Here is a 15,807-nt window from a genome sequence, read left to right as displayed (position 1 = left end):
TCTTCATAAGTTAAATTTCCCTATCAGGAATTCTCGAGTCCACTAACTGACCTGTTCCAAATGGCTCGGTGCCATTCTCCATGTCGAAAGGAAAAGGCTCGACCACAGTGTTGATTTCACCTGCGAAGAGAGCCGAGTTTGAACATACCGAAACGTCACCGTGCCGAGCGCCATTTTCTGCGGTCGTGTCGTCTCACCAGGACAAGGCTCCAGGTCACACTTTGAGGCTTCGGTCAGCGTGCAAGAGTAGCCGCACGACTTTGTCCTCTTCCTCTCGCCGGGTCCACACGTGACCGAACAAGGCGACCACGGAGTCCACTCGTCGGCCTCCTTCTCTGCTGGAGTCGCAAAACAGAAAAGTCAGACAAACAGTAGCCGGGCCGCTTTTGAGGTTTGAGCTACGATATAATTGACATGTTGACGGAGCGAAGATGAGAGCAGCTTGGCAGTGAAAAACAACAATCTTCAAAAGGATTTATGGGGATCATGAACCCGAACATTTTCGAATTTTGTGAACTTAACATGCACTTGAGCATTTTGAGCCAGAATGTGTTCAAAGTTTCCAGGCTGTGTCATTCCATAGAAGTGACCATTTTCTCTTGATCTAACCTTTCCCATACTGAGCCAAATTCTTTTTGAGAGGCCCGAAGTGAAATTAGAGAGAGACGCTGCGCTGCGGCTCTCCACGTCTGCACCACGTTTTCTTGTGGCGTTAATAACACTGAAAACAAGCCACTCTTGATTAAAGGCGAAGCGGGTGCAGAAATACCAGCTTGGGTGTAGCACGCATCAAATTTGACTTTGTGGGCGTCGCCACCTCGCCATGTGGCCGTACGGGAACGAGGTCTCAGGAGCGTCTTAATTACAGAAGAAGCGATGGCAGGCATCCTTGATTTATAAGCGCTAAGTCTTTAGAAGTGACCACTTAATGGGCATTGTTGCGTGTGTCGTCACAGCGAGGGAGATGTTTACAGGCAAAATTTGTTTTTTGGGTACCTGCTTCAGCGTGATGCCAACAATTTCAAAACTTTCTCTGCTATTTGTGAGTTGGGCCAAAGCCGAGTACATCAAATGGGCTCTTTCTTTTCAAGTTTCTTGACAATAACATGTTCTATGTGCTCCCACTTAGAATGCATTGTCATTTACAGCTGCTAACTGTCAAGCAAGCTAGTTAGCATTAGCAAAATTAATAACACAACCAGATTGACTAGCGATTGAATTTGCTGGTGAGAATTTATTGTATACAGTATTTGATTTTTTAGCATTTTAATTGTGAAAATCACCATCTCAGGCGGCGGCCATTTTGTCACTTGCTGTTGATGAAAAATGACATCACGGTTGCTCAGGGCCAATCATGGCTCACCTGTTTTCTGAAACTGAGCAAACGTGATGTCATTTTCAGTCGACAGCATGTGGCAAAATGGCCGCCCCCCCCCCCTAAGATGGATAACTCATTCACTGCCATTGACGGAAAAATACGTCAAATGATACATTTTTTGCTGGGCTGGCAGTGAATGTTAAAAACAAGCTGATATATGTACAGCACTTTGTATACAGCAATGCCTGTTCTTAAAGTGCTTTATAAATAAAGTTGAGTTGAGTTCTTAACTAGGGTGATCAGATTTTCACAATTAAAAACTGGAACACAAATACCCAATAAATTCTCACCATGAACTATTTAAAACAAATGTAATCGCTAGTCAATCTGGTTGTGTTGTTACTTTAGCTAATGCTAAACCTAGCTTGGAAGCTACCTGTGCCATTTAGCATTAGCTTGTGTTGGGTCTGACTGTCAACAAAGGCTATTGAGACTACACTTCCCATCGTTCTTAAACACAGAAGCAGGAAGTAGTTCTAGTTTTGGTATGACAGAACTTGCTTGCGATCTGAGAGCGTAAATGTGAATGTGAAAGTAAATGGCAAGGACAGTTAACAGTAAGAGTTCAAGTCCCTGCGTAAAAGTGGGTTAAAAATGCTGCTGACACAAGACACCATGCGGGACTGTCGCATCTGTTCATCCTATGCTTAAATCATATTCCACAAAATTAATCAGAGTACCGTGTTTAGACGAGTGGGACCACATTAACATATTGTTGACTTCCCCTTTAACGATATCCAAATTTTTCCTTGTACAGTATGCGTACAAGCTGACACAACATTTTCAGATCAGGCAAAACAGAGGAGGAAAGCTAGCTGGAGAAGTTATGTGGAACCCAGCAAGCCCGCCCCCCCTTGGAAATTCTTGAACTGGCTCAAAAGGCTGAGGGCCGTTGGGATGCTGGGGGAGCCCGTGGGGACCCGGGGAAGGATGAAAGGGCCATCGGAATGGCCCCTGTCAGTCTGCGTTCCCAATGTGCCCTCTAATTGTCCACAAGCAGAGGGCTGTTTTGTCTCCGAGAACAGTGGCCGCCTCACGCTGCCATTAGCGAGCGCATCGGAGCCATCTTCAAAAGGCGACCATCGCGACCAGTGTCGACTTCAAAGCGGCCAGAAGCCGCAATGTTTGGATGGTCGGCTGCTCGTCCTGCCTCGCACGCCGACATTGTTTGCTGCTCTGGGGACTGTTTGTCATGCAGCCTTGCGAAAACCACTTTGTTGTTCTACATCGTTTGGACATTCCCATTATCGCTCGCTCTTTGTCCCAAAGGCCAAATTCCAAAATGTTTCTTATTTGAGTTAAAGTCAGAGGTGGCAAATCCAAGTGCAGAAAGCGCCAAACTCTGGCACGGTTTCTTGGACTTGGATTTGACACCCCTGTGGAGAAAGCAAACACTTACCATAGTAGGTCTGTACTGGATCCCAGCCTTCGTTCCAGTAACTTCCCCAATCCCCGCCCACTCCGCTGAGTGAGGGCTCCTCGCTGCCGTAGAGAGAATAATCTTCCTCCTCTTCCTCCCCGGTTTCGTATACGCTCGAGCGGCTGTTGCTGTCCTCGCCGGAGTCGGTGTAACTCCAGAAGAGAGGCCAGAAAAGCTTCTTTCCTCCCAGCCATTCCACTGAGGAAGAGGGAGAGGAGGAAGAGGACGGTATCCAGTCGTTGTCCTTGGCCAGGTCCATCTCTGCCTCCATTTGAGGGTCATCCACCACCTCAATGGTGACCTGCATTGAGACAGTATGGATCAGTATGAAGACCTCGGTCATCATGAAAATGTCGTCAAACATTTGCTACAATGATAGTCAAGTCACCCAAAAGTGTGTTTACAATATGCTATCCATGTTATTTTGATTAACACATTCACTGCCAGCCCAGCAAAAATGCATTGCGTCATTTGACGTCTTTTTCCGTCAAAGGCAGTGAATGAGTTAATAATTGTGTTTGTGGAACAAGAATTAAGCAGCAACATCCACCTGTTTTTATCCATCTCAGGGGTCGGCCATTTTGCCGTCAACTGAAAATGACATCACAGCTGCTCAGGCCTCAGGAAACGACCAATCGCGGCTCAGCTTACGAATGTCACATGACCACATCTGTGATTGGTTGTTGGTCGGTTGTGTATAACATATTACTGTAAAGACTTGCTCTTTAAATTGTATTGTAGAATGTATACATGGTGTTATGGTGACTTTGACCTATCCCTGACCTCGAGATCTTTCAGTCGTTTTGCCTCCGCACGTCATCAAGAGCGCATCGGTGACTGTTTAGCTTCACCTCTTCCGATGTCGTCACAGGAAACGAAGCGCGTAATGACGCCGCCGATGACGACGGCGTCAGGCTTCCCCTCTCCTTGGATGCGCGCGAGCCAGCCAGACGTGAGCATTTAGGCACTACCAATAAATGTGAGCATTTGTTCCAAGCGACTACTTCTCATTACCTCCGTGAGTCATCTTGGATGCTACAGTGCGGATGTGAAGTCAGGGGAAGTCAATTTTTTTTGGTGCGTGCGAGTTTACAGGCAAGGATGATGAATGATTTGTGCAATTTTGTTAGCTATAGCAAGCTAACGCACGCACATACGCTCGTACGTAAAAAAAGAAAAGAAAAAAATAGCGCAATGACGATGAAATGTTGACCCATCAAGTTGAGAATGAACATAACTCACCTGTATGTTGGGGTTCTGAGAGTTCAAATCAGCATTAGCCAGGTCCGGGAAGTTCTTCAAATCCAGGATGAAGGGCTTGGTCTCCTCCTCGGGTTCGGGCTGAGGAAGTACTCCAACAGAGCGGTGCTGAGGGTGGCTCCACTTCCTCTGGTGGCTGTGGGGATCCGGCACACTTTGCACCTGGTTCTGCTTCTCCAAGACGTCGGGGTCATACTGGATCCCGCCGCTGAGAACCGGGTGGCCGTGACCCTGGGTGTGAAAAGCACTTTCAGTAGTGATTCGTTTAAAGTCCGGGTATAACCATTTATTCCATTTGACATAATGCTGTCGTTATCGAATATTTTTAGAATCGATTAATCGACTAATTGGATTAATTTTAACTTGGTGAATTATATAGTACTGATTTAATATTTTTCTAATATGATATATAATATAAAATGTAATAATTATTATTTATTATATTCTAATAAATAATAAATAATATATTTACAATATAATATCTAATATAATATGTAATAAGTGTTATTTATTATATTATAATAAATGATAATTATTATTAATTACGAATAATTATTATATTATATTATTAATATATTATTAATTATTAATATAATATATAATATAATTAATTATTATTATTAGTATTATTAATATAATAAAAATACCCCGCTACCCTTGTGAGGAATAAGCGGATGCATGGATAATAAAAATAATACAATAAAAATAATAAAAATATAATTAATTATATAATATAATTAATATTTTATTTACCCAATTTATGAACCAAAGTGATAAAAAAAAAAAAGAAAAAAAAAAAAGGAGGATTGGTGTTGTACTATGTTCCCAATTCGGTCATTGTTTTCCAAAGTTTGCAAATGTCTTATTTTACACAGAAGATAATCCGTCTTCTTTCATGAATGACTTATAAAAATAAGTGAACAATTACTGTTGATTAGGGCTGCGTACCAATTCTAATTTCCTCAATCGACGTGTTCTATTTTAAATTCATGTGACCAGTAAATTTCAAGAAAACAATAAGATACAAAAAAATGGGCTTTTAAAATTCCTTTTTTTTTTGTATTTATGGGAAAAGATATATAGAAAATAATCGATTCATGGTTTTATGAATCGATATCGGACTTGAAAAGGAAAATCAATCTGGATTACTTTTTTACTGTTGATATGCTGAAATCAGAGGATTTGGACAATTTTACATAAAAAAAAACAAACTCCAAACGATTACACAATTATTAAAATAGTTGTCAATAAATTTGATAATTGATTACTTGTCGATTAATCGATTAATTTTGACAGCTCTAATTAGACATGCTACAATATCTGTTCAACTTCTCTTAGTGGCCATGACAATGCGTTCAAAAATGTTGGCATCACTATTACAAGAATATGAGTCAGTATTCCGGATGATTTCTTTATCAGAAGAAATGTGAAAAATGTCTTTGCAGAGTGTTCAAAAGAGACCCCCGAGGCATCCGTCTCAGCTGCCAAGTGACTAACCGGCCTTGGTGTGTTGCACTCTCATTTTTTTCCCACAACAGTCATGGCATCCAGGCCTTGGACAAAGAGGGGTCTGTGCCAGAAAGATCCTCTTTTAGCTTTAATGAGGGGGCCTGGGAGGCGTGAGACCCCCGTGCTTGTGGACGTGAACATCCACCACTTATTTCAACCTTCCTGGAAGAATGATCGGACAAGAATAGAACCAATGTAAATAATAATCAGGACTGGAGGAAACCGATTGCCACTAACGATCCTTTCCCCCCCATTCATTTGGATCCGTGTCATTGTCAGCACGCTAAACTGACCTAAACATGTGAGGGGAGTGGAATTTGAAGATTGCACCAGTTTATGGCCTACATAGACCGGTGGTAGCTGAGGAGGGGGCTAACAGAGGAAATGTCTGCATTAATGACCAAACGGCGGATGATTTACAGTTATGGCATCCAGAACAGGGCGTACTTTCTACTCAGTGCCTGTGATTGTCCCATAAAGAAGTTATGTGCAGGGTCAAACACAAAAACGGCCGTTTAGTGAAGAAGCTTGTCAAGCGTGATCAATGACACATGAAGAGAAGCCGCGCTCGCCGCAAATATAGGCAGAAAGGTCGATGCTGATCATGCAAGGTAGAATTACAAACTCATCAAATGTTCATTTTTTCTCTTCACTTTGGTAAACTGACCTTCTATTCTAATTTACACGGCCTCAAGTAGTCACAGAATATTTTCTCTAACATAAATGCCTCATCTCAAAAACAAAGTGGTGGCTGTAACTACATTTGCCTACGCCTCGATCAAATCCACCAAAATCAATTTACACAGCCGCGTCGCCACAGACCTGGTTTTGGCGAGTCTAGTCTACTTTTATAAATTCACATTTTAGTTGAACATAATCATTAATATTCAAAATCTTGTACCCCCCACACCCAACCCCCCAAAATGACTGAAATAGGTCCCTGCTGTATGGCATAATTCATGGTGGAGGCAGGTTAGACCCGGTGTTGGTAATTTCGCAAATGAGCGCATTAGCGGATATGCGAGAGGGGTGTCTGGTGTGGGAAAGTTCACAGCCAACTTCATTTATGGCCAATCAGAGTCAGGAGTCAACAGCATGTGACAAAGCATATGGTAAAATGGCCGCTCCCTGAGATGGATATGAAAAACGGGTGGATGATGCTGCTTAACCGGGGTGACCAGTTTTTCACAATTAAAAACCGGGACACTACAATTTCGCTGACCATGAAATATACAATAAATTCACACCAAGAACTATTTCCATCCATCCATTTTCTTGACCGCTTATTCCTCACAAGGGTTGCGGGGGTTGCTGGAGCCTATCTCAGCTGGCTTTGGGCAGTAGGCGGGGTACACCCTGGACTGGTTGCCAGCCAATGGCAGGGCACCAAGAACTATTTATTATTTACAAATTTAATTGCTAATCAAAGTGGCTGTGTTATTACTTTAGCTAATGCTAATGGTAATGCTAGTTAGGCACTTAACAGCCTCAACATGACGGCTCAAGTCAGACATGAAAGCCAAAAGTCTTGTTTACAAAAATTCTTCTTTCAACGAATTAAACCACAAGAATTGTGAAGAAAATAAACTCATCAACAGATTACGAGAACAAACGTCAATAGATGCACAGTTCTGTTTAGCTAGCTAGCTAGCTATGTGTTCCACATCTTGCTCATCTCGTCCTGCTACACATCTGGTTCCTGTGTTCCTTTACATTGTATATCATCCTCTTCCTCCCCCTCGTCTTCTGTGATCCTGCTCCCCTCCTCCGCCTCCGCCGTTTCTGATCAAAGGCTCAAAGGCTGACGGCATGCGGCGTGCTGAACGGGAACGCCGTATGGATGCAGTCGGCGGACCTCCGCCTGGCCTCAAGACAGCGTTTACACTCACACTAATCTTGTCGAGACATTTTTTGGCAATTTTATATCGGTTCTAAAACGTACAACAGTTTTTATTTTCTACGTTTTCATACCCTTGTTGACATAAAAGTGTGGGGAAATGTTAAACTAATAGAAATATGCCTGCATCTTTCAGTCATTGATATAGTAATTTCATAACAATTCATAAAAATTAAAAAGATGCACTGTACTGTAAAAATGAGTGTGATATTGATTTGTGTTGAGGTCATTTTTCTGCCACTAGATGGCATAATTGGCATTTTTAAGACATCAGTGCATTTTTCTTTTCATATTAAGAGCTATCTAATAATATTTAACAGGTAGATAACTTGTGAAATCCTGCACATTTTTAAAGTTGTAAAATACAACTTGACCCCAGTCTCCACAAATATAGGCATTATTAATATTACATTTATCACTGCTAAATATTGAGGTCGACATGTCTGCTGCATTGCGACTGGAATTCCACCAGTACAGGCTTTCTAAGTAAGGGTATTAATCACAAGTTTAAAAAAAAATTGTGGCATTAAAGGAACTTGAAATTAACTCAAAATTAACGCATTAATTTTGACAATTCCTTAGTATGTTTTATTTTCTTTAATAAAAACATAAAGGTATTGTTTTCTTGTTTGTTTTTTTCATTTGCAAAAAAAAAAAAAAAAAAAAAAAAAAAAAAAAAAAAAAAAAAAAAGACTTGATTGAAAAAAAGACCATGTTGATTGTTTACTATGGTGTTAAAGTAATGATTTTGATTAGTTTAACATTGAATGCAAGAATCACATGTTCCTTTCTAATGATAGATTCTTTTGGCGTGTGCATTCACATCAAGCAGTTAATATAAATAAATTGTGGCAGCGTAACAAGGAGCCCAAGAGTTCTGCATCAATATGAAAAAAAAATCTGAATATTTGCACCCTTAAAGTTTAATAACAGCGCCAAATACATGCTATTTGTTTCTCAATGTGTTAGCATTAAGCTAGCTCACTTAAAGGCAAACTATGAGGTTGTTTTAAATTCAAAGTGTATAATTCTCTTTGTAAGAATTCTGCATTAATATGAAAAATGTCAGAAAAATCATATAGTTTAAATTATTTGTTCCTTAAAGTGTGAGAACAGCGCGGCAGGCCACGTACATGCTATTTGTTTCTCAATGTGTTAGCATTAAGCTAGCTCACTTAAAGGAAAACTATGAGGTTGTTTTAAATCCAAAATGTGTAATTCTCTTTGTAAGAATTCTACATCAATATGAAAAATGTCAGATAAATCCTGTAGTTTCGATTATTTGTTCCATAAAGAGCATTGATAACAGCGCGGCAGTGCCACAGACACGCTATTTGTTTCTCAGCGTGTGCTAGCATTAAGCTAGCTCACTTTAAGGCAAACTATGAGGCTGTTTTAAATCCAAAATGTGTAATTCTCTTTGTAAGAATTCTACATCAATATGAAAAATGTCAGAAAAATCATCTATTTTCAATGAATTGTTCCTTAAAGTGTGAGAACAGCGCGGCAGGCCACGTACATGCTATTGGTTTCTCAATGTGTGTTAGCATTAAGCTAGCTCACTTAAAGGCAAATTATGAGATTGTTTTAAATCCGTAACGTGTAATTTTCTTTGTTTTCCGCTAATATCAAAAGTTAAAAACGTATAAAGTTGATATCAACTCGGAGACGGGAAATGAAGATGGGATGAGGTGAGGGATCAAGTTGAGGGTTGTGGAGAAGTCGAGCAGCGAGGCAGCTCTGATTTATGTGCAAGCACATATCAAAGGCCTCTGTACTTTGCTCTTTCCAAACCATTACCGAAGAACAATAAACTGCCGCCCCCCCTTTGATCGCCATCTTTTGCGAGAGGGCAAAAAGTGAAAACAAACGGATGGCAGAATCGGGGTGAGGTCGCGGAGGTCAGGATGGGAAAACAGACAAGGGCAAAAAGATCTCAATATTCCACTCCTCTTGTGTTTTGTAGGTGGGGAACCCCAAAACAGGAAATTCCACATTAACACAAAAAAAGGCTAACGTAAACAATCAGATTCCAAGGGGTCGCCTTATTCTGGTTACATAAGCATATCGTTACTGGTTTAGCCCTCCTCCTTTTTCCTCTACTAATCTCTCCTTACGTACACAATCCCCGTTGCTCACAGTCAAGGTACAACTGCAGCCCTTTTTTTTTTGTTCTTCTTCTTCTTCCCCGGGAGCCAACGGAGCATCCATGGGAGGCCACACAAGAAGGAACGTCAACTGAACCCTGACACAAACACACTTTGATCTGAAGATCTCCACGCGCAACAAAAACACTTTCTAAAGGGCCACTAAAAATTCATGCGCGCACGCGTGCAAGAGAGAATGATGTATTTGTTATAGTCGAGCCACATGACTAACTTTACTATATTAGGTAAGAGAGGTGGAACCATTGAGGAAATAAGTGGACTGTGAAGGAATCTCCCAGTGGAGCTAATTTTATACGTTTTATCGTTTTGTTGTTAAGAATTTGCTCATTGTGGAACAAATACAGGATTGCTTAAAATAAAGTTAGATGGATGAATGGATGGACATTTGTCCAAACATTTTCCTTAGAGGGCCACATATAGAGAAATCAATGGATTCATCCAACTATTATTTATTAGTTATTTTAGCAGTTTTTTTTTGTTTGTTTTTTTTTAAAAACACGATTGGGATTTCTCTCACAGCCCTGTATCCTACTCGAATAGATCCGCACCTGCCATGAGCAGATGTCCACAGTCAGACTCAAAGCAAGAGTAATCAGTAATAAGATGACCGATTTTAACTTATACAGTCCCAAAAACGTGTAAAAACGTTTTTCAATACTTTGTCCTTCCCTCCCAAAAACGTGTTTACACGTTTGTTTGTTTTTGTGTTTTTTTTTAATGCAAGATCATACACAAGGCTCTGATGCAGCTTCTGACATGAAGAGGTGGCTGAAAGCAATGGCGGTTATTGCGGCCAGCAGGTGGCAGCAGAGTATAATAAGCAATCAGCCAGGGCCATGTTGCGACAAGCTCTTTTTGTCACTGTTTTTACCAAGGAATGTGAACATCTCAAGTCAGGACCAAACTTAGCTGTATTCTAATGCTAATTGCTGCAAAACGGAAACCGATACAAATACACTTTTTTTTTCCCCCTAATGGAAGCAGAGACTCTAATCTTTCTTGTGTGTTCCATGTTTTTATAGCAATAGAACATAATATTCTGTGGGGCTTTCAAAATCAGTCAAAATCATACATGACCGATTTTAACTTATACAGTCCCAAAAACGTGTAAAAAAGTTTTTCAATACTTTGTCCTTCCCTCCCAAAAACGTGTTTACACGTGGAAGCAGAGACTCTAATCTTTCTTGTGTGTTCCATGTTTTTATAGCAATAGAACATAATATTCTGTGGGGTTTGCAAAATCATTTTAACTCACTAAGGCGAGTTAAATTAACACTACAGGAGTAGACGAGTAACTCTTCTCAGACACATCTGTTTTCACTCTCAGACGGTGTTAATTTGACTCCTTAGAAGTTTGATCCCAAATTAGCGATGCGGACTACCGAGCCATACAGCCACCACATCTCACTGCTTTTGTAAATAACTTCAATGTGATCAAAAGTACATCTGTTTTTTTTGTTTTTTTCAACAAAACAGTGGAATGTCATCATTCCTTCTTTGTATTGAAGATCATCAACTTGGACCCTAGAACTATTTGAGAACACATCTGAAGAAGAGAGCATTTCAATCATGCCACTAGTCTGTGAGTGAAAACGACTTCATGTGCCCAAACTCCATTTGTTTGCATGTCAGTGCTTCTCAGTGATAAGCAATGAGGAGGACGGAAGTGGCGCTGATTCGTCTCTCTCGAATTGGAAAGGTGCAGAGTTAAAGTTAATATAACACTCATCTAACTGTGAAACAGCATTTAACTCAGAATCTGCTAAAATGTAACTTTAGAAGTTAAAATCAACTCCCACAAATTTACCTCTGGAATTTTAACACTCCTATTTTGCTGTGAGGAAAACATTTTTCTGAAATAGTGTAGCATAATATAGAGAAATGTTACTATTTTTGTTGTAGCTAAATAGTTTCTCTGCATATATGAAAAGTTCTGTAAGTCAAATTTACTAGTTGTCAGATGTTTCGCACACATTGAGGGCCACTAGAAAATGGACGGCGGGCCGCAATTGGCCCCCAGTCCGTAGTTTGGATACTTCTGCAGTATAAGACTGTATTTATTAATTATATAGATTTATAAATAGTTTATTTTTGTGACATGACATTTTTATCTTTCCAAATCAAAGTTGGTTAAAATGTTTGGTATTACATCTTCAAGCTGATAGATTTGTTTATTAGTCTCATAAAGAATTAAAAATGCACTAGTTTAATTCAACATGAATTGGGAATTTCTTAGCAGAAATATGTACATCAGAAAGTTTGTTTTGAAGCATACCTTGTGAGCAGCATTTCTGTGTCTGCTTGGGAATCCGGTGGCCAAGCTAAGCAGCAGCATGGACAGCATGACAAGCGGCATCTGAAATCTCCTCACCATCTCCTGGCGCATCTTCTTCGTGGACGGGATTCTTGTGAAAAATGTCTCAAAAAAATAAATAAATTTAAAAAAAAAAAAGTTTTTGGAGGCCTCTGTGAGGAAGCGTGACACTCGGCGAGTTGACAACTTTGAAGATAAATGGAGTTTCAGGCGAGCCAAAAGTGTGGCACTTGATGAAGATGCGCACGCGTGTTCTCCATATGTGTCACCGGCTGCGTGTGCAATGTGCGTGTGGCGGCTGCAGCTCAACGCCTCTCTGCCCCATAAAACCGCACAGCTTTGGCACGGCTTTTAAGTAGGAGCGCAAAAAAGGAGCCGCGGATAAATCTCCCCGTCCGCACCGGCGACCGCTTTATTCGACTACTTTAAAAACCGTGAGTCACTCCGTCGTGGGTGGGTGGCTGTTTTCTTCCGATGCACGGACATCTGGAGTTCGTGCTTTGCAGATCGTCTACGCAAACTGTCTGATGCGTGAATCCATTATATAGTTGAAGTTCGTCGGCTGGCGCGCGCGGCTCGAAGTGAATGTGCGCGCCACCCAGCCATCCGGTGTCGGTAAACGTGCCTTTTTTACGCACGCAGTTTACTGGGCCGGAGCTGTTGGAGGTGGGGGTGGGATGCTCATTACAAACAGCTGCGTGTGCATGCATGTCTGTTGGGTGGGAGTAACTAAATACAACGACATTTGCAAACAGATATTGTTTTTACTACCTGAACTGAAAGGATGACAGAAACTTGTATTGGTTGCGTTGGCCCCACTCCAACGCGGATTATGGGTTCACGGTTCCGTCATTTTGTGTATTTTTGTTTTACATTTTAACTAGATTTGGGCTTTAATTTTGGGTGTAATTCCACTTTCAGTCACTAGGTGGTGGTAAAGTATTGTGTATATCAGTGTAAATTTAAAGAAGAGAAAACGTTTCTTTTTTTTTTTTTTTTTTTTTTAAAAGAAGAGAAAACTGAAGCATCCTCATTTTTGCAATCTGTGGCCTGCAGCATGTACTAAAAATTAGGGGTGTTAAAAAAAAAAAAAAACGATTCGGCAATATATCGCGATACTACAGCATGCAATTCTCGAATCGATTCAATAGGCAGCCGAATCGATTTTTTAACATCCATTTTTGATGGAAAAATATTCAACAAAACGTCTAACTTTCACACCTTAAGCATGGAAGAATGTTATATTAATGGAACATTAAGCCTTAATATTTTACTTCAACGCTGTTCAAACATGAAAAATGTTACAACCTGTTTGTTAAATGCAGTGGCTTACAGTTATAAGACTGAAGTTTCAGATCAATAAATAATAAATTTTCATACAAATCTTACAGTGTACATGTATAAGTTTACTGAATGATATTTTCTAAATCTGAGTAAAAAATAAAAAACCGCAACAATCCACTTGTAAATCAATATCGGGATTAATCGGTATCGAATCGTGATACGGATCGAATCGTCAGGTACTAGGCAATTCACACCCCTACTAAAAATGACATTTTCTACTAATATATTAGTTGCATATGGCTACTGTATAACTTTTTTTAAGTATGCAAAATGAAATTAAACTAGCAACAATTAAACACTGGTGAAGAAAATTTTTTTTGCAAGGAAAAATGGTTTTGTTTCTCCTCCCAGGAACAGCTTTAAAAAAATGGCCAATTTATGACAGATTGTTCCTTTTTGGTTCCGTGGTTAATTGCATTGATTGGAGTGAGGCTAAATTCAAATTTTACGCAAGTGTGGAATTGCCAATGTGGAGTAAACAATTTTGACTGCAATGTCGTTCGAACGTACTGGTAAAGTCGAACGTAATGGCAAAACGTGGGCTAAATGTTTAAAGAAAACAAACATTTTCCCATACAGCTGGATGGGACGAAGCTCACCAACATTGAAAATTAAGTAAGTTAACATTGTTTATAGAAAATAATTGTTGCTTCTGCATTATTAAATCATGAGCGTAAATAACACGCACAAGTAATAGTCATATGGAGGGGATTTTTTTTTTTTTTTTTTTTTTTTAAGCATTAGCCTACGTTTTACCAATACGTTTCGAACGCTATGTCAAAATTATTTTCTCCACATTGGCAGTTCCACGCATCCGTAAAATCTTGGAAGCAAATCTTGTTCCTTTTAGTGATGTTATTTCAAAGATGTAGCAGTTTCAAGTCGAACAGTATTAGCCAAATGTTTGTTAGCCTACATCTCTTCAATAAAGTTGTTTAGAGCAGGTGTTTGTTAATTCCGCCCCGCCCCTTCCATTTCCAACTTCAACATTTTAAGAAAATCTGAGATGTGAATAAAAACATGACCCTCATCTATAATAATACAAAAAATGTTAGCATATCCACTCAGAACCAGTAAGGGACAAAAAGTGTGCAACAGCAATGTCTAAAAATCAATTCCATCTTACTCACCCTTTGACAAATGGAGAAGGCACAGGAAGATGTTTGCCGTTTGTCTGACTGATACTGTCACCTAGTGGTGTTTGAAGAGGTGTTGTGCAATTCATCCATCCTTTTCCTTTCAGGCTTGTCGTGTCATTCTGAACGGAGCACATACAGCACAGCTTATTCCAAAAGTTGATAAAAAGAAGCGATTTAATCTGTTTAGAACAGCATGATCAACAAACGTCATGGCTTTACAATCTGCTCCGTATGGTTTAAAATTCTAATCAAATGCAATTTCAGTGGGGTAAGTAACAGACGAGGAAAGTGTTATTAATCTCCATAATAGGTCAGTTCACATGTGTAGAACATATTGAAGAGGTGCAAGCAGTTGTGTTCGTGTATTTGACTGACGGAAATCTGGCTCTGAGGAAGACATACAAATGCATTTGAAAATTTCCCCCATAAGTATTGAACATCCTGCCAATGGATGGAAATGCCATTTTCTGACTAGCATACAACACAAGGAGTTTTCCAGTTGTTCTAGTAAACAAATGGTGCATTGATGTGACACAAAAACAGGTCTGAACCCGTGTGAGATCATCAGCATGATTGATATAACAGGAATGGTCACAAAACAATAAAATGGCCTGTGTAAATCGCACACAAGCAGAATATTTGGGGATGACCCCATGCGTACACGGACAACTTTTAACAGTGCGGCCAAGGCGGATCGAATTGGAATGCCATTCTAAAAACAAAAAAAAAAACAAAAAAAAAAAAAAACAATCACAGTTAAGAAAAACAAACATCCGACATTCCTGCATATTTCAGTGACTACATCATATGTGCATTTACAATGCCTGTCAGTAGTGCGAGCACTGAACTCAAATTGAAACAGTTATTTAAAATATGCACACCCATGGGGATACATGTGAAGCTGCCTTTCAGATAACAATTACATTTCTCACAAAAAAAAAAAAAAAAACAGATCGCTGAAAGACAAGACAAACGTTTTCAATAAATAAAAGCTGTATATCAGATAAGTGTGAGGGCCGTATCGTCATACATACAGCTCCAATGTACAATCAAGAGGATGAATGAGGGTTGGGGGGGGGGGGGGGGGGGATAATAAAAAAAAAAAAAAAAAAAAAAAAAAAAAAAAAAAAGACAAGAAAACAACTGACTCCTGTTTGTGAGTGTAGATGTAAACAAGGCTGCAAAATAGTTCTAGAAAAGAAGCAGTAAAAAATATTCTGTAGTCTTTCTTCCCGGGATCTTTGTTTTCTTTTGGAACATTTGCTTTACATTTAAAGAGAAATGTAGAAAATATATATATCTATATATATAGGTTTGCTTTGGTCAGGGAAAGAAGCTAATATTGTACACTCTGATGAAGTTCAAGTGATTTTTTTGC

At 39.7% G+C, this 15,807-nt stretch overlaps 1 protein-coding gene across 2 annotated transcripts in view; it reads right to left on the bottom strand.

Moving 5' to 3' along the window:
• Positions 1-15,500, bottom strand: part of ism2b (isthmin 2b) — a 99,404-nt gene extending 83,904 nt beyond the window's left edge. The window contains exons 1-6 of one of the 2 annotated variants that reach the window (XM_077510919.1): positions 14,421-15,500; positions 11,908-12,051; positions 4,041-4,289; positions 2,778-3,099; positions 198-338; positions 52-120 (exon numbers count right to left, since the gene is read on the bottom strand). In XM_077510919.1, coding sequence (XP_077367045.1) covers positions 52-120; positions 198-338; positions 2,778-3,099; positions 4,041-4,289; positions 11,908-12,018 — 892 coding nt within the window. In that variant the 5' untranslated portion in view covers positions 12,019-12,051; positions 14,421-15,500. The other variant, XR_013281254.1, reaches the window with a different exon arrangement.
• Between the last annotated feature and the right edge of the window lie 307 nt (positions 15,501-15,807).

Source organism: Festucalex cinctus, chromosome 21, assembly GCF_051991245.1.
Source record: "Festucalex cinctus isolate MCC-2025b chromosome 21, RoL_Fcin_1.0, whole genome shotgun sequence".
Lineage (NCBI taxonomy): Eukaryota > Metazoa > Chordata > Actinopteri > Syngnathiformes > Syngnathidae > Festucalex > Festucalex cinctus.
Note: the sequence above shows the minus strand (reverse complement) of the source record. Positions and strands in the feature narration are given on the sequence as shown.